At 39.0% G+C, this 20,631-nt stretch overlaps 1 protein-coding gene across 1 annotated transcript in view; it reads left to right on the top strand.

The window, feature by feature from the left end:
- The first annotated feature begins 5,170 nt into the window (after positions 1-5,170).
- Positions 5,171-20,631, top strand: part of LOC137192629 (potassium voltage-gated channel subfamily H member 7-like) — a 42,620-nt gene continuing 27,159 nt past the window's right edge. Inside the window, exons 1-3 of the mRNA XM_067603476.1 lie at positions 5,171-6,153; positions 6,533-6,763; positions 16,415-16,570. Coding sequence (XP_067459577.1) covers positions 6,078-6,153; positions 6,533-6,763; positions 16,415-16,570 — 463 coding nt within the window. The 5' untranslated portion in view covers positions 5,171-6,077. The remainder of the gene's footprint in view (positions 6,154-6,532; positions 6,764-16,414; positions 16,571-20,631) is intronic.

Below are 20,631 nucleotides of genomic sequence, written 5' to 3'. Positions count from 1 at the left end.
CTTTGCATGTCATCTAGCAGTACAGTGCCCCTGAATAAATGATAATAATGATGTACAGTAATGTTTAGCTGTGGCCTCAAAGGGCTACTTCCACTGGAGGAAAAAACAATACTGCTGATGATCTGATGGGGAACTCCTACCAGTACAAAAAGATGAAAGGCTTTTGATGCCATCACAAGTTGTTGTCGTGCACACTACTTATCTCAGAGTGTGCAGTGATGATTGACTGATGAATGGTGAGTCAGATTTAATGATCTTTTTTCAGGTAATTGATGAGAAATATTCTTCAACTGCAACAAATATCTCCTACAACCCCAAGAGTGTGCATTCTATATAATTTGCCCCCAGCAGGATTTCTTGTAAGGTTTATCTATAAGCTCTAGTTTACTCTCCACTGCTAGTCTGATAAACAACAATGGATAGATGCCCTACGGTACAGATGATGCTTGGCTTTGTAATGACTCAGCAGTCACATCCTGGACAAAGGCAAACGGCAAAGCAAGCCACACAGGCAATGGTTCACTGTCAGATGACTTTGCAGCCTATTTGTGGGTGGCAACATATGGTGCTTGTGCCTAGAGACTGCAGCTGCATTCACACGAGGCCTCGCACTACTTCCCTCACAGTGGGGACACAGGGGACAGACGCTGCAGTCTTTCTGACCGTGCAAATTAATGGAAACATGTGATACAGGGTGGTTCAAAACAATCTTTGTGCACATGGCAACAGGAATACAAAATATCTGTTGATTCAAGAGTTTAAATGGTTTTACGTAATATACAGAAACCATTTCTCAAAATACATTTTTTACTGAATGTGATATGTCACATTTTCACATTTTTCAATAGGGCCTAAGGGATGAAGCACTGACCTCTGGCAGATTAAATGATATTGTTAAGTCACATACTAAGCCAAAAGTGCAGGGTGGCCCTTTTTTTCTTTTTTTTTTTTTTTGCTCCATTTTTTTTTTATCATTGAGGACAGATGGTGGAGAATGTGTGCAGTGGCATATGGGGCAAGGCACAGCAGCAAAAGCAGCAATAGCACTCTAGTGTTTTGCGCTAGTGGATTATTCTGAGACAGGGCCGTAATGGTTTATATGGACAATGAGTAAGCCCTATGTGTTTCATGGACATACATGTACAGGCCGCAGTAACAGAGAGAGTAGAAGGGGTGAGAGACAGATAGAGAGAAAGAGAGACAGAGAGATAGAGAGAGAGCTACTGCCGTGAGACCTGGATTAGACCCCGGACAGAGTATGCTGCTGTGGCTGCTGCTGCTGTTTTTCAGATTGCTCTAAATTCCCAGAGATTATGTGGAATGAATGAATGAACAAGTGAATGAATGAATGGAAGAGTGATTTTCAAAACAACCATACAAACCCAACAAGCATCAGTGTTGCACTCATGTACATGGTACTATAAAAAAAAAAAACAGATGTCCCATGATTTATTCAGGAATTCCGCTCACTTTTTAAATGTAATGTAATGTAATGTATTGTTGATAATAACACAGAAATTGTTTTTCCACTTTCCCTACCACATAACTGAGCTCAGCTGTGGAACAGCAATTGCTGCCAGAGCAGGTAGGAATTCACTTTGCTGCTCAAAAGATGGATGTTTGCTGGCATGAAGGAATGAATCTGGGCGCTCCTTCTTCACTAAAGCACTGTCCTTCCTTTTGGAATCACTCAAAGTGAAAACTATTGTAACTTGACAGGCCAATTACTACTACTGCAGGCACAGAAAGATAAATGTTGTCATCTAATTCAGTCACAGACACTACCACCTGCCAGGGATGGAAGATTTAATGCGTTCCTGCATCTTGTTTAAGTTACACATCAAGTACTGTGCCATTAAAGTAAACGCTCCCTTAACGTCAGCATAATAAGACCTTCATGGTATGGCTTGGAGTTTCTTTCACTTAATTTCATTCCTCATCGTAGAGGGGAGTGCTGTCAGTTCATCAGATTGCTTCTATCCTCTTTACTGTAAATTGCGCCATCTCACATATAATATTCGCTAATTATTTAGCTAAAGCTAAACTGTATGTCTATGGCTATATTATACTTTTAACACTCTCAAACCACTTGGAACATTAAGCATATAAGATAATAGCTTCAAGTAGAACAGTGAGTAGCAGCTAACGACAAATTAAAGGTCAAATCAATACACACAATGTAGCATTTGTCTCCACTACTACAGCTATTAGAGATGCCAAAATAGCTCTTTATTTAAGTGTAATTCACATGCACAGGGCAGATTGTGAGATAAGTGACCATGCTGGAGTAGCTGTACAGTATGTTTTCACCCAAGGGCACACATCTCTCTATGGGGGATTGTTTCCCTTGTGTGCCGCTCTCAGTAAATATCCCCCCCTCACCCACCCATTGCTACCCTTTGCTTTTGCCAGTCAGCATATCTGCCAGTATTAATCAAATATGTTTCCAGAAGTGAGATGCACACAACAATGATAATTCTCACATTACTCATAATTCTGTAAGTAATAGTTTGGACCCCTAGACAATCAATCGAGTGAATTTTCATCCTAAGATACAAACGCAAACAAACAACACAAAAGAAAAACATGTCATGATTTTATAACTTAATTGTTAGTGAGTAATGGCTGTCCTCTGAAAGGTTCAACTGTAGCTGTGCTGTGAGTAATGGATACAAGCAGCACATTGGCTTAATGTAACTGTGATTTAATAAAATACAACAGAAAAAGCACTGTGGCCTGAGGAGGTCTGTGTTTATGGGTACAGGAGGAAAAACATTACAAGATTATTTTATCTGTTACTTGCAAAGTCACAGAATTGCTACCCTAGCTGACTTTTAAAGTAAACTCTTTTCTCAGAGCAGAGAAAAACAAAAGAGCAGATACTGCCACGAGCTTTTGCCCCGATCATCTAAATGTAGGTCAATAAAACTGAAATCCTGGAGTGTTTTTTCCACCCTAAGACATAACCTGCAGCTCCACACGAGCTCCTGAGAAGCAGGGCAACAAAATACCACACCAGCCAAGAGTAAAAACCTGCTTTTAAAAAACCAAAAATGCATCACATAGTTGGTGGTAATTGATAAAATACAAATAAATACACAAGTCATCTTGATATACATGAATTGTGATCTCTGGATATGTTCATGTTTCAGTGTGTTCTCTCAGTCTCAATTGGCCAGATGGGTGATGAGCTCCATCTGAAATAAAGGAACAGATGTTTGAGGACTATAAGGGAGATTTCGTATTATGCATACATTTTCATTTTTGCACCACCAGGCTGTTGGTTGTAGTCTGCTCAGATTAGAGGAACTTTTATTTATGTAGTTTTCATGCACCCATTCATGAAGATTGCATGAATGATCATTGAGGAAAAGTGTGTGTGTGTGGGTGTGTGTGTGTGCGTGCACTATAATCAGGCAACTGCACATCAGTAGTATATCGGCTTTTCCCTAGCTCCCAGAGGATACAGAAAGTGGTACTGAAACTGCAGGACCACGGACAGCGCCTCAGTCAAACTCATCTCATGCTACGGGTGAGCTTGAATTTTTTTTTTTCTGGAATTTTTTCTTACAGCAACTTTTAAGATCCTCACAATAAAGAGAAAGCTGTCCAAAAGAAGCTGCTCTTTTCTTGAATAAATGAGCTGCATATAAAAATTCATGATATTAAATGTGCCAAAAGTTAGAAAAAAGTATAATCAAGAAGGTATACTAGGTATAAAGTTTACTTTTCAGTATTTAGAAGTAGCAAACCACTTTAGCTGTAATTGCTGTATTAAAAGCTGTTCTTGTGATCTGCTTAAATATATTGAAATTATACTTTTCATGTATTCTGGGGTAGTGTTAAAAATATTTTATTACACTTGACAAGAAACAAGAGCCCAAAAAATTTGGCTACTCAGCAGAGTGTGGCAGTAAAATGTAAATAGATCCATCCAGTAAAATGGCTAAGAAGAACCACAGTCAATTTTCATATCCTTCATAAAATACTGTTTGTAGCACTTCCATTCAGCAGTATTTTTGATATTGTGTTGAATCAATGAGATCCCTTGTATCAAAGAATTGACCATTTACAGCAAATGGTTGTACAGTTTGCAGTTTGGTGGAAAAGGCTTCATTTAAGGAGGGGCCCTCAAAGAATCAAAGCAGCAACAAGGATTCTGCTGAGAGTAAACATACATGAACATAAATACTAGTTAAATCAACAATACCAAAAATTCCACACAAGGAAGAGGTTGGGTGGTGGAGGGAAGGAGCCAATGTTTGTGAAGCATATATGAAGCAGATGATGCCAGTCTGCCAACACAAGCGTGACTTTAGTGCTCTGCCTGAACTAACTAATGCAATGCTTCATATGATGGCCAATAATTTTAAAGTGTTGCTAGCCGTGCTTGTGTCCCTAAGAATCAACTGCGCATTCTTCACATCTGTGCAGCTTTTATCTAATTCATTTGGATCACCGGATCACCTTGGAGGTCTTGATGGTTGAGCACCTGCAACTCTCATCGAGCCCCTATATGAAACTGAAGTGCTCCTTCCCAGCATATGGAGGAACCTGAAGTAAACAAGTGCTTACCATGGGTAAACAACAAGCTAGTGATTTATTCCTCAGGAGGATGGCACACTAATCCAGTGAATTCTGGACCAAAGCAGGACTAAAGCACCGATGAATATTGGATTTCATTACATATGGGGTTTCAACTTACAACTTTAGAAAGCTCTTGGCCGTTTAATGCCTGCACTGGCTCTCAAAGGCCCGGCACACCTAAACAAGTGCTTTCAGTTATTCTGGCTGAATAGATAGCATAGCATGGGCAGAATAGATTAGGTGTCATTTTGTTTGTGTGCCACCCTTACAGGTACAACAAAACTAAGAGGAGAGTCAAGGAGATGTCAGTCAAGTCAAATTTTAGTTATATAGCCCAATATCTAAAATCACAAATTCACCTCAAAGGATTTTACAACCTTTAACAGGAAATAAATGGAAGAAACCCCAGGAAGAGCAACAGAGCAACTTCTTCCAGTATGGACAGAAATGCAAAAGATGTGTGTACAGAATAAACCAAATTGTGGTATGTTCACACCCACACTGAGAAGCAGAGTTTATGTACAAGTTGCAGCAAACTTTAAGTAATATGGTATAGCAATATATGAAAAACACTGGGTGAAAATACTTTGCAGACATAGATTAAAATTACAGGTACAAACTAGTTATGACATTAACACACTTTTACTAAAGCATGTTTAGAAATATGAAATAGCAGTTTCAACAAATTCACTACTGTTTCAGTTTAGTTAATGTGGCTTACTTTTGAGAAATATATTACTCAAAATACACTGCATGAAATGAAGCTTTAAAAATGCAGTTCTATATTTTAACCCAGTATAGGCATTATTACACACTTCGGCAACATTTAGAGATGTACAATTTTGGTAATTATACCAAAAGTAAACATACTAAATATGTTTTTTTATGAGTGTACTTAGATAACAATTCTTGGTATAAATCCATATAAGAAGCACTGGAACTACTGTACAGAGTATGTACTGTATACTATAGTCTTATCACTGTAACATACTGTCAGAATGGGGGAAATATACAGTTTTCCACACCGGACATCATATTGTAGAGCATAAAATTCCTAATAAACGCATATTCCGATTATAGTCGATCTCGGCACAAGGTTGGGAGTTATCCATACCCGCGGTGGAGGGAACTAAGCCCCCAGGGAGAAACGTCACTACCCATGGCATATCAACCACTGTCCGCTGCATGCGCGCACACACCACTACCGAGGACGTCAGGATCGCATCCATCCCTAAATGCGAAATGCTTTACGAACTGAATTTAACTCAAGCAATCCTCCCCGATTCTGTGCGTTTCGGAGAGGAGATTTTTACATGTTCTTGCATACAAACGGGCTAAAGAACTCCTCGGTGAAGTAGGTGATTTAAAGTGGAAAGAGTGCTCGCGTCGAGTATGGTTTGGGGTAAAGGAAACATCTCCAAGAGACAACATCTGTAACTTCGGGGGAAAGGAGCTTTTACGGCTGATCGTGGGATATTTTGTGCAGAAACATGCCTGTAAGAAGAGGTCACGTTGCGCCACAAAACACATTTCTTGGAATAATTATTCGGAAATTCGAGGGTCAAAGTAAGTATCTTTTTGATGAACTGTTACTGCAACTACAGTAGATAAAGGGATATTACAAAGTAAATTTGCTGACAAATTAAAATCAAGAAGATAAACATGAGTGAATATGTTTATTCTGTGAAAAAAAAAAATTAAAAAATTGTAATTTTAAGACATTTTCTATGAAAAATATGACAAATAAAAGACAGGTTATGTTTTTATAGTTGTTTGCTGAACAAACTAACAATGAAAATATGTATCAAGTAATACTGAACTTAATCAACTTGATTGCTGATTGGTTTTATCTGTGACCTGACAACCTAGTGTAGCCTCCAAGGTCAGATGTACCACAGCTGGCAGTACACAGCACATACTTCTTCTTTTCATACTTTTCATGCAGACCGGAAATTTGTGATAGCCAATGCCAGGGTGGAGAACTGTGCAATCATCTACTGTAACGATGGCTTCTGTGAGATGACAGGCTTCTCAAGATCAGACATCATGCAGAAGCCATGCACCTGTGACTTCCTCCACGGTGACCTGACTGACAAAGAGGCCATCAGCCAGGTGGCCCAGGCTGTTATGGGGTCCGAGGAGCGCAAGGTGGAGATCACCTACTACCGTAAGGATGGTGAGTCAGTGACCTGGCACAACAATGTGGTTGTCACGGCATATCAGTAAACCAAGAGGGGTAATTTGTGACGTGTTGCTCCTGAGAGAGTACCTACTGCAGCTCCTCAGTGTGTCCACAGCGTGATGTGGCCTGTCAGTCTGCTCCTGACCAGCCAGAGTCAGCTACAAGATGTACAACAGATATTACCCCTGACAGAGGAAAACAGTAAGAGCACTCAGCTCCAAAATAACTTCTCACTGTAGGTTTATGCCGGAGGTATTATGTACTCTGTGAAAGTAAAAAGATTTTTTGATCCTCCTCATACATCAGGAGGGAAACAAATAGAAATTCAGATCCTTGTACAGCAAAGCAGACAATATTATCCTAACAACAAACATATAATATCCGTATATTAGAGGTATGGCAATTTTCCCGTCCCTGCTTTTAGTGGTATGCTGCTTGTGTGTGAAAATGGTCTCTTAGTAATGTGATTACTGTTTGGTTGTATATTACAGAGGAGGTGTAACTGTCAGTGTGTCACATACAACAGTAAATAGCTCCATCTGTGTGATGGTAAAATAGGAAAGAACTTTTTGACACCTGCCTTTATTCACAGCATCATGTACCTGGGTGACATAAAAAAGACTCTGGTGCTTCTTAGTTTTATCTTTACCATTCGTACTACACAAAGATAAATTAATTATGATAAAACAGTAGGTGTTACGCTTTGATGGACAAAGTAAGAAACAATAGCTGAGAGACAGAGAAAGTTCACCTGCTGCCCTGTAAAGTTTATGTTTTCTGACTTCTATATCTTCTTTACACTTTTGAAATCAAATACATTGACTGTTTTATCTGAAATGCAAAATAAAAGACCCATGATGCTTTTAGCCATGTTGTTGGTATACACTAGCTTTATTAGTCAGTGGATTAATTCACAAATCTGTAACATTGCCATACATGTGATAGGCTGCAGCTTTGTCAGCTTTGCATACAAATGCTCTCCCTTTAATGCTAACCATTTTAGTTCCAACAATAATATTGGTGGTTGTCATTCATTTGTGGCCAATCCTAGTCTGGGTATGAATGGTGTGCTGCAGAGACAGCAATCCTGAGTCAGAGAGAATTAATACGATGTTACCGCTCAGTGGCATAAATCCCCAGATTGACCACCTCCTGCCATGCTCTCACATGAGCTTTTTATGGTCAGCATGACATAGCTGCACATCTTCAATCCTAAAGAACTTCTCTTGTAGAGCAGAGGGTGAACATACTTTTCCCTTTATTAATTGTGCACCAGTGTTTGCACCAGTAGAGGACATTATATTTTGTGATATTGTTGTATTTTTTACTGTATGATAACTTCTGAGGCATGTACATACAGCAGTATATGAGGAGTCAAAACTTGAAAAAAAAATGCTGTAATATTTTATTTAACCATAAGGAGCCAGATCTTAAATTTTTAATTATGAGTTTGATTAGATTCTAGGCCATGGATACATGTTTAATCTACCATCAGCAGCCATCATCTTTTCTTTTTTTTTTTTTTTTTTGCTAATCAGGAAAAAACCAAGAGCCAGCTGCTACACAGCTAAAATAGATTGTCTGAAAAACCTGCAAGACAATTAAACAAAACACTCAAGGATCTGTTTGTGAGAGCATGAACAGCTTGTTTTTTTGACAAGTAAGATTTTACATCAGCTTCATTTAGTTTCCCATCCTCCATGCATGTGCTGTACTTCATCTAAACGTCATGTGCCTGTAATGTTTAAAGCGTGGCGGATGAGAGTCACAGAAACCTTCCAACATAATCGTTGCTCTCTGTCTCTTCACAATCCTCCCTGGTGTGCATCACGGCTTCAAGACACAACTCTTAATACTCCTCAGAGGAATTTATAGTGAGCGTGTGTGCTCATGAATAAAGATGTCAGGGGCTGACAGTGCAGTGACTGGGAATGAGCAGCTTACAGAGTAAATGCATTAAACTGGTATGGAGGACACAATCCGCACGCTCCCACAGCTATAGGGGAATGAAAGATTCATGGCATCCTTGAGAGCGATGGCCTTATTGATTCAAGTCGCCCCACAAATTGAAGCTGATGGCTGGGAAGTGGGTGTATTCCATGTCTCCTCTCCTAACAGTATTTCAAGTTATCACTCCTCATGCAAATCAGTTAATCCTTTGTATTAAAGCCCTCCATTTTCCATGCACCTACTCTATGTCACAAATCACACCAGCTTGTTACAAAAGAACATAAAATGAACCAGTATTAGCTCAAATAGGTTTGAAAACATGCTATTACTAGTCAGAATTCCCTCTATCTATTTCTCTCTGTCTTTGAAACAGGAGATGCAGTCACTTGGTTGTATTGTGGCATGCCTTAAATGTCATTGTGTAGAGGGATTGCAACATGGCATAGTGTAGTTTGTTTTCCCTCTTCCATCAATAACAACAGTGGGAAATCTTAAAAAGTAAAGTCAGGATTTGAGGAACAGCAGGAGCAGCAAAGCTTTGGCTCTTTTCATTGAAAAGGCAAAAGGTTAAGCTGCTTATGCGTTTGCTTAGAAATTAAAAGTAGTGGAACAATGGGGACCATGAGTACATAGCACAACGGCATTTTCTTTTAATTTTTGTGTTTCCTTCTGTGTGAAGGGTTGTGAGAGAAGATACCTCACATGCATCCTTATTCCGACGATGATGCATAATCAGTGAGATAAATGCTTTCCCTCGATGGCTTCATAAAGCTATCCTATTCCACGGGGTGTAATAATACTTTGTACCCGAATGAGTCTTAACAAAAGGAAGCTGACACCGCGCGGCGGAGAGAAGTTAAATGGATAATGGCTACATAACAGCGGCAGCTTAGCTAACCGTGCTGAATGATCTGGGACATGTGGTACGCGTAGGTGCAGGGTTTCATAGGTGACTCCCCACCAAGGGGACTGAAGGGCCGTGTACCCCTGCTGAGGGTTTAGTGGCAGGGGAGCAAGGGGAGAGGGGATACAGAGGGCCTACAGTGCACAAGGTGTGCTGCAGGACACTTGGATGACTACCCTCCAAAAGAGCACATCTATTTTTCATCACGCTCAGCCCTCTTTGGTGTCTCGCAGTATGAGGTGAAACACATACAGAGCTTTCCTCATCAGGTTTCATTTGTCAGAGTGAAAGCAGCTTGTCCAAGTAGATGTAACAAATTAAAAACCGTAGACGTGTTCCATTCTTGTTCTTTGTGAAGTGTGGATAACATGCTATAAATTAAGCACATTGTAAGGAGAAGAAAGAGCACTGATAAATATCAGTTTCATTGTTGGAAGTAATGGATGGATTGCTACCACTGCTACTAATGATTAGGATGTGAACCAAGTTTATTGGTAGCGAGAAGGAGCAGATGGAGCTGGAACACCATAACAATACAGGTCTCACTTTGCAGTGGATAGGATTGTTCATCCACAGGTTATTTTAATCTCATGGGATGCTTATATTGGAAGTGGTAATCTAATATTCCTCTCCATACCATCTGTGTTTTTCTCTTAATCACTTACTGTATGCTGACTTTTTTTTTTTCCATCCATGGCATTCAGTCTGCCAACATTTGTGCTAAATTAAACAGAATAAAAGATCATATGGACAATATCATGAATCAATAAATGTAAACACATATGAAATATAGTATGAGCTTGAGCTACTAGTTATTCCTGATGGCTCTGGTGACACTGATTGAAGATGAAATTAGGCCAGGCTGTGTAGCTTATAGCAGTCTGCATTGAGGCGAGATATTGCCACAAGGCCCAAAGACTCTAAACAAAGGGTTAGCTTGCATGGCCTCTCCCTACATGCCCTAGTCCCGATTGGCCATGCCCCAGTAATGTTGCGCATTGGCTTAAGCAGAATAGCCCTAAACGAGAAACATGTCAGATTTCATTATACAAGTCTACTACCAGGCAGTAGTCTGAGGCTGTACTGTTTAAAAGCTGTAGTTGAGGTTAGTACATTGGTAGAAAGATACAGAAACAAAAATCAGCGCTCAATAATATTACTCGTGTTTCTCCCTAAAGCAGGTCAGCTTATGCAGATTAATATGAAGCCGCGATACATCAAAATCAAATGGGGAGGTTCATATAAGAAATAGCTTCTCTTTTTGAAATGAGATTTCAAAAAATGTATAGTAGTAATCACATGACTATATACTGTAGATATGAGCACAACTACTGTATATATTTCTATATATTTAAGACATCTTAAATTTTCAACACAACTCTGTTTGACCTGTGAGTCACGATTTTAATAGTGTCCAAATGATCACTTGATTAAGCAGTAATGTTTTAATAATTGATGATGGAAATAGAGTCTACAGTAATGAAATTTCCATCATGAAAAGGGAGCCTGTCTTAATACACTGTCCATTCATTCAAGCAGGTGTAAATAACGGTTCTTGGCTCGCAGGGAAACACTCTGTGTAAAGGTCAGAGAATAAATGGACGTTCACTCTCTCGCTGGTAGAAACTGCTGCTCTGTCAATGATGCTAACCATGTCTAGCAGCTATGTTTGTGCGGTATAATGTGCTGAGTTGTGTGCTGGAGAAGAAGGTTGGATAGCCTAAAACCCAAATGGTCAGCAGTCTTTTGTAGCACGCATACTGTACACTACAGCTCATGTATATTCTACCGGTTAGATTGCCGTTAAATGGAAATATAAAGGACAGAAAAATCCAAAACAGTGGCTGAGAGAACTCAGTGCACCTCTTCTTAAACAAACACATGCAAATGGACAAAACCCAAGCAAATGAAGAAAACATCATCAACATTTTGACAACACATATGTTGCAGTCACGTTCTGTGCAATCACGTTCTTTATGAACTGTGTAGATACTAAAAAAGTAACATGAAAGAGTTATAAACACACTGCCAGTCATGTCAGAAAATGAAACACAGTGGTGAAGATGAAACAGTAAATGTATTCCCTGTTGATGGTTTGTGTCTCCAGTAAATGTTGTTTTCATAGTCATACAGTATAAATAGCATCTTCTACAATTGGACCATCCAAATGCATTACATTTGATTTTATACTATTTCACTGAATGTTTGGGGGTTTTTTTCTTCAGGAAAAATGTATTTCCCCAAGGCTTTCCATTTTTCTGTAACTACTGTATGTGCACCAAATGTAGCACACAGTAGTATCAGAATGACTTGTAAATAATTAGAATTTAAAAAAATTAGAATACCATCATCATTTGCCAGTGAATCTGAATAAGACCACAGCTTCTCATAAAACTGGCTGACAGTTTTGCTCTTCATCACACTTCAGCTGAGAACTCATGTCTGCCATGGCAATTTATCAGTCAACAGGGGGTAGCATCACAGATCTACAAAATGCATTTTTTTCAACTGAGTTCATTTGAGTTAATTCAAATATTCAAAGGCTTGAGTTTAGTAGTAATGACATTTGGTTTTGGGGTCTCATTATAATCCCTTGGTTTACATGCCAATACCACTATTTTTGAACATACACAAAAACTCATTATGCAAGGTCTACATGTGCCTAAATAATCAAGTAGTATTTAATTTTCTCTGCAAGTATTAGTGATTATGGATAGACGGAGTAAGCTTTCATTGGATAAGAATATTCAAAAAGAGGGACAAAATCAAGTCCGCTTTGGATTCACATAATTTTCCCCACCAAAATACCCTCAGTAGACTTGCGTGGCCTTTGCTGTAAGTCAGAAAATAGATGAATAACACAGTTGTTCCCAATCAATGGCTGAGGCCGTCTTGCGTCAGGTCATGAGTAGTTCTGCTGATCACATGGCTTACTGCTACTGATTTGAGGTGGAGGGATGAAAAGCGCTCCCTGTTTTAATCACAAAAAGTTCCTCTTATTTTCCAGGATAAGAGCACTGTAGGCACATACATAAGTTTATAAAATAATACAGTATATAGTGCTTAGAACATATTATCAGATTAAGTACAGCCTGCTGATTTACTGTGGCAGTTAGAGAGATGCCTTCCTTTGATCCATTTTGGTAGAGATGACATTCAGCAGGAGACCAGATGAGAAGGGACCGCCACGGCTTAGCCTTTAAACATTGACTATTGTTTTCTTATCTGGTAAGGTAAACTCTAGCCCACAAATATTTCAGCAGAATTTTCCATTTTGGCTGTAAACAGAGCATGGTTGCTGTACTGAATAATGTACACTAGATATTAGAATAAAAATATTAAATGATACAAATATTCTGTATATTCAGGCATTTTTAGTTCTCAGAGGGGTGCAGTGTTTTCACAGTATTTCCGTTATATTTAGCTTTTCTCTGTTAATTTTAATATCTTTGTAAAAATAAAATGTATACCTCAATGTCAAGTGATGCAATTACACCACTCCTCTGCAAAATTTAAGGCAAGTATGCAATCACATAGCAGGGAGCTTAATGCTGTAAGCAAAAGCAGTTTCTAATTTATATGCTCCCTGCTGTATTCAGTGAACTTAAGCAATTTATATTTAATGCACAAGTTATTGCACTGTTCAGAAAACTTTAGAAAACCCCTGATAGAGAGCAGATTGCAGATCAGAATCACTTGCATGCCTGAGCAATGGAGCAACGGGAGCATCTGCTTCCTTTTCCCCACATAAGGAGGAACAATGTTGAGATCTCATATTCTCATTTTTTATGTCTAGATATAAACAACTCTCTTCAGCTTGCTTTATACTTCTCTGTTGAATACAAGAAAGTCTGCAGCATATGAGACATAATTTATTGACTAACATTTAAAACCACAATCTTTCCCTAACCTTAACCAATGTGCTTTTGTTGCCTAAACCTTCAGTAACCACAGATGGAACTCAGGATATGGTTGGGATCCGAAGTCATGGTCATGCGCTTTTTAATCACCAGCCACCTTGACCACCTCCCTTCAATGTCTGTGCAGTACATAAATGTAGTGCTTTATTCTATCCATGTAATCAAGGCCAGTAATCACATGCTACCACAACATAATTGGGAAGACAAATTAGTCATGTCTAAACTTAATTTCTGGAAGACATGGGTTTGTTGTCTCACCTAGAATACACAAGGCTAAACATTTTACATTTTCTAACATTGTGGCATTAGAAGAACTATGTATGTGTGAGAAATAGGCCTCTATACACTAAAGCATATATAGAAGCTTATATTGAGTGGCTTAAAAGAAAGACTGAATTTCACATTTCTAGCAATGTATTCAGACATACCTTTCTTATGTACCTTTCTTATATTAAGCACATAAAACAATCAAGAATGTGTGGTGAAAACATTAGAGATATGAGATATGACTGGTCCTGTTAAAGGACCAGTGTGTAGTATTTAGTGGCATCCAGTGGTGAGGTTGCAGATTGCAACAAACTGATAACCCCTCCCCTCACCCCCTTCCTTTCAAGTGTGTAGGGGAACCTACAGTGCGCGAACCTACCGTGCACGAAAAACGCAAAAGGCCCTCCCTAGAGCCAGTGTTTGGTTTGTCCATTCTGGGCTACCATAGAAACATGGTGACAACACCGCAGGCTCCATGGAAGGGGACCTGCTCCCTGTGTAGATATAAAGGGCGCTTCTAACATGGCGAAAACACACCGATTCTTAGTTTCGGGTGATTATACACTAATTAAAACATATTAATATTATATTACATGTCTGCCAATAGATCCCCCTAAATCTTACACACTGGTCCTTTAATGATGAAAAAGTGAGGAGGCTTGAACAAACACCGGGGTGTCCTGGTGGCCTTTGATTCTATCTGGGGGCCTTTGTTACACATCTTTACTGTCTTCTCTCTACATCCTACTTTAAGCGAAAAATGCCTCAAAAACATCAATGAGTGCACATTTTCGTAGGGAAAAGTTTGAGGCTTTATCACCAACAATTTCAGTATCTGCATTTATCAGATAAATACAAGTCAGTACTGAATAACTGTCAATTACTCACCTTTTCCGTCACTCTGAAAATGAGCATACTGTTTAATCAATTAAGAATAAAGTCAAAACCAAAAATATTAGCTTTTACCAAAGGGACAATTTAGAATTAGATGAAGGATTTCTGGGAAATGCAGAAAAGTGCTTTTCATAACAAGGGGATTTTCTGCATAAGGACTCGCAGTTCCCCAGCTCTCTAAGCACTGCTCTCCTACTTTCCAACCTAACATAACTAGGCACCCATGACACCAGACAAGATGGGTGTGCACTGCACACTGGCTGGTCTTATTATCCACATACAGCTCATACACAAGCATATGCTGTACTATTTATTCCCATCAATTCACATGATCATAATGAACATGTTGAACTGTACCTGTATGCTCAAACTTATTCATACGTTTTGATTTGTTTTGTTTTTTCATTATATTAAAATCACATTATCACATTGTCACTGGTGACAATGCAGCATTACTTCTGGGAGTTTCGATGCAGAAATCCTTCCAAAAGAACTCTGGCATGTTGAGGCAGACCAAGCTTGTTATATTTAGTCAGACAGCAAGTCTACTGCTAATGAATGCTGCTGGCAGGGTGTCTGTGAGCCCTGAGGAGATTACAGTGAACATTGGTAATATGTGTCCTCTGTGAGTAGGAGCAACACAACAAGCCAGACAGAAAGATAGAGACCTACATAGAGAGAGAGAGAGACAAAGGGACAGTTTTAGATTTAGACATTTTGATTTCATAAACCAGTGCCAGATGACAAATGCCACTACTTTTATTATCTTCTCTAAAAAGATTCAATTAAATGTTTTTTTTAAATATATGTAGTGCAGTTTAAGATTATGTGCTGACATTTTTTGTAATTTCAGGGACGACAGAAAAACACTGTGTCTCCTGTACCAAAGATGGTCCCTGTTTTATTGTATGTAACCCTGCATAGTAGCTATTGTTTTGTTGTTTAGGGTCCACTGGGTAGAGAGTTTTATTGGTGGGCAGTTGTGCCCGCAGGCATCAATAGCTTTCGCTAACACAGCTATAACCAGTGGAGTTGAGAAATTGTGATATTCTGGGCTCAATACTAAGTTTAGATCATGGATGGTTTTCTGCTCTGCTGCCTCACACGATGCTCAGTTAGAGTGATTATTCCTATGAGCACATTGCAATCCGTTAAATTGGCTGTAATCTGTCCCGTCTGTTTGATCTATTCTACTGAATCCTGCTATACACACTATACACTACACCATACTGTGGCTCTTGCACCATATTTTACAACTTCTGCAAGCTTTATCATTTTTATGCAATGTATTGCTCATTAAAATACACATGGTACATTTGTATGGGTGCAGATAGGCATGCACACACATAAACACACACACACCCTCATAAACTTTGTTTAACCCCTAGGCTTACTTATTTTATCTCAACTATTTCATTTGTTCTGACATGCAGGCATTGACCTTTAAATCGGATCAACTTCTCCTCAGTTTTCCCAACATTCATGTGAAACCAGAGGGAGGTGTTAGTCATTTTTAGATCTCGGTTTAATTGACATTCTGAATAATGGCCTCCACAATGGCTTGTCTGATTGTGACAGTAGTTGTTTACACACTTCCCTTAAGCACACTTACGGGTCATCGTGGGACATACTAACCCTTTTAGAGATGACAAGCAGAAGGATAATGCACAGTTCAGCTTTTTTGGCACCAACACTCTGTTTCTCTTTCAGGGTCTGACTTCCAGTGTAACATTCACATAATCCCAGTGAAGAATGAGGAGGGCGTGGTGATGATGTTTATCTTAAATTTTGATTACATCCTGGATGAAGGAAGTGACAACTCCACAGAGAAGATAAGCCCCACATCCCCAACAAAGTCAGATCAAAGTGAGTATTCAATATTCTATGCTCTCATTTCTAATAGAACAGTACCTATAAAACAGTTGTTCTTTTTTAAGTCAAAATGTAATTTTTTTTTCTATTTGTTACTCAATGATAAACCAGGGACATCATGCTTTTTGTGATTTTCTGTTATTTTTATACTGTTTTGAGGTCGGATGTCTATGCTAAGGATGGTCAAAGTTCCTAAACTTGAGGTGAACATATGTAGAATGATCCCTGAAAGTCATTGGCACATGCCTACAAACAGCCAACTGTTCCATAGTCTTTGTTGCTAAGGTTGCTGGTTGTTGCTAAGGTTGTTCTATGTGTTGTTTGCATTGTCCACTCGCATATTTCGGATTGGATTCCAGGTCAAACGTGTGGATGTGTTTGAGAAGTTTCCATTTTGAGTAAAGAACAACACAAAGAAGTGAAATCCTTCTACTACTGTTTGTTTACATAGCATTCAGACAGGAGAGGCAGCTGTCCAATCAGAACAGAGTGGGCTCATCAGGAAGGGGGTCTTAAAGAGACAGGAGCTAAAACTGCCTGTTTCAGACAGAGGCTGAACTGAGGGGCTGCATAAAGAGTCAGTATAAGATAAATAAGGAATTATAAGTCATGCAATGATATTCCAGTAGAGTGTCAGAATATAAATATAGACCTGGAAATGTGCATGATACGTCCACTTTAAATACGTCTTAAAAGCTTAATCATGACTTGATGCAGCACCAAAAGATTATGCATGGCATTGGATCTGTCACATTTTTTCTCTTTTTTTTTCATATGAAAACTGGGCGCATTTTGTGAGATGGCACCATTCCTAAAACAACTCATTCCTTACTTCTTTAACAAAGGGCAGTTGCATAAGTAGATGACTGTAATTGAGATAATTCATTAAAATACCCCACTTCATCTGCAAGACACTAATTAAGCACTAGAGATTTTGATTCAGATCCCTTTCATGCTCAGTGTAACTTCCAAACATGTTGCCAGCTTCTATTATTCACAAAATTGTGCATTATTTAGTTTGCCAGTACAGTACAGTTTACATGTATAGATATAAAATGTACTGTGTGCACACATGGGAGTGAATGGCCTGCTTACATAACCTTATCCTGTTGAAAATGTTTAATTCTTAATCTGTTTTATGTCTTTTGGTAGAGCAGCATATGCAGAGCTCCTCATTTTGTATTTGGATGTGTGTCAGGAGGTGTAAATGTCAATGAGACATTCCTGCTTCTCTCTGATTGGAGGCACTCAGCATCTCTTCTCTGACCGAAGCTCAGCCATCCACTTCACTCAGCATGAATTCCTCCATGACACCGGCATGCGGGTTGGGCTGCAGTATGTGTATGCGTGTATGGAAGTGTGTGTTTGCATGCACACTGTATATGTGTGTTCACACACATGCGCGTGTGTCTGCGTATGTGTGTCGACGAATGCCTGTGTCTGTTGCTAACATTGTTAGTCAGAGTTGATTGCTTGTGACCGTGCATCGGCAAGAGGACCTGTGGGTAGATGGGGAAGATGAACATATGATGTGACTTTAGATTAGACTGAGTCTTGACTACATATACACATCACACTTAAAGTATGACCTTATCATTGTAATTGTCTTTGAGCATGCCCTGAGATAACACTAGGGCATAAAAGAGTAAATTACCCTATACTTGGTTTGACAGAAATGGGATTTTGAGGGATGATGCCAGTAATTCTATAACACAAAATTATGTTCAGATATTGCCTCTCACATTGACTATTTTCACCTCCAAAATTACATATATTCTGTATTCCTTCAGGTGTGTGTGAAAGAGCCTATGAAACAGCATTTAGACCATCAAAGGATATGAAAATTGACAATGAAACCTTAACAGATGAATGCAGAAGATGAGATGCATGAAGACATTGACATTTCACTGCTTTGAAAATGGAAATACACTTTCATAGAATTTTATTAATTCAAAAATGGTCAGGGAGAACATTTTTTATATATGTAGCTGACATCTTTGCCTGATCTTATTTATATTTAATTTTAACATTATGTGTCTGTTTTGAGTCTGAAATCACAGAAAACCTACGTACACAGTCATTTTAGTGTTGCAGCCTATGAAATGTCATTTTTGGACATGGGGGGGGGGGGGGGGGTGGGCGGGGGGGCTAATAATGATCTGATGTTGACAGCAAGCAATAAGCCTGCATGTGTCACAGTAACTAGCACAATATTGAGCCTGGAAGAGAGTAATCCCTCTTTCCCTGAGCTGCCATCTATGCCATCAGCAACTTCAGCATGCCTTCAGGGCCTAAAACCAGAGACAGAATTACTCAGCAGAAGGATCAGTGCACAGAGACTTCTTTTTACTGCTTAATCAACAAATGAATGCATATCATATATTATACAATACAAATTTTACCTTGATTTAGACATTCTATTGTCTAAATCAATCAATAACACCACTATGCTTCATCTCCTTGAACTCTTTTGATCTGATTTCATACTGAGTTATTCCAAGGGTTAGAATGCTGCTGCGGGGTGTGAAAATTGTTTTTTTCATGCAGACGCACATTTAAGTCGCAGAGTAAATATGACATTTAGGATTTCATCCGTGGTTTCTTGGAATTCCATTAGCGTCTATAGAAGCCCAACAGACTCCTTTCAATATAAAGGAGCAGCAGCTCTACTTTAAGCTCTTTCAAGAGCTAAGGTACATTTGTCAATGCATCTTTTTCTCTCAGTTTCAGCCCTCTGTCCTTACTAAAACAGCATTTTTCTCTACCCCAAAACTGAGCATTTCCAAAACAGTTTCCAGGGTGTATAAATCTTAACACACTAGCTTGGCATTTCAAACAATAACGTAAGATTCCCATAGAGAGAGACAGGGTCTGTGTGGCAGTATAGTAGAGAAGGACTCTATTGTATGTTGACTCAAACCTTCTCTCTGATAATTTTGAGAGACCTCGTAGTTGATGACACAGTACAGCTGGTGTCATTAACCTGTATTTATGTCTATGATGTTGCATCCATGAAATAGTGATTTGGTCCGCCAATCTGTCTGTCCTACTCCGTACCAGATGTTGGGTGTGATGTAGTTTTGTTGTTTGCCAACTGAGAAGAAACCAGGAAATGCTAGTGTCAACGCTAATGGTTTTCACATGAAAACAGCATTTTAAAAATTAGGCAACGTTGTGTAGACATAGTCTAAGTGTGAGCCCAAACAGCCTGTGACAGAAACTTGTGTTGCTGCTCGTATCTATAATCTCATCCTCTACATTAATAACCACAGCTCATGAGCATAGCTAAAGGTTGCAATATAAATCAACTGATAAACTGAGTATGATACACCATCCAAATCACTGCCAACGCCACATCAATCTGCCTGTCGATCTCAAGACCCCATGACACTTTATCTCTTTCACTTGAACCAACAACTCGCTCCCAACTCAAAGGGCCCAATCCTCTATTTCCAAGCAGAGTACATTGGCATTTGAGGTGCTGATTTTCACTCTGAGCTGCAAACCCTGCTAGCATAAACATCCTGAAGTAGATGGGTTGACATGTCCAGTATTAGGGATTAGTATTAGGAGAAATTTCAGTCCCTGCTGTTAAGATTCTCAGTCATCCACATAAATAGGATATTTAGAAGTATTAAATCATGGGCAATTAGACTTGCTGTTTTATTCTTATTTTAAGACATTTCATCACTCATCCATGAGATTCTATTAGTGTACTCACCAGTGGGGAGTCCCAGGTAGGTACTGTAAACCTCTTTGGATCGTTCACACTTAAAAGTCACATGAGAGTCATTAAGGTCACATATACAGTAAGTTGTTAAGATCACATTATGTTTGAGTCATCAGAGTCACTTGAATTCAGGTGTGAATTGGTATGAAACCTCCTGTGAGGACAGCAGGATATACTGCTGATAAGCTTTCTCTCAGGAAAGCTTTATAAGCTTGTGGCTACCCAGTCTAGGCTTTTCTAAAAATAACAAGAATATAAAAAAACTCCAGAGCAAGCGGATTCATTAAAAAAAAATCAATCTATACATAGATGGAGTGTCAGGGAA

This window comes from Thunnus thynnus, chromosome 11, assembly GCF_963924715.1.
Source record: "Thunnus thynnus chromosome 11, fThuThy2.1, whole genome shotgun sequence".
In the NCBI taxonomy this organism is placed as follows: Eukaryota; Metazoa; Chordata; class Actinopteri; order Scombriformes; family Scombridae; genus Thunnus; species Thunnus thynnus.
The sequence above is the reverse complement of the archived record's forward strand: the minus strand, read 5'-3'. Positions and strand labels throughout refer to the sequence as shown.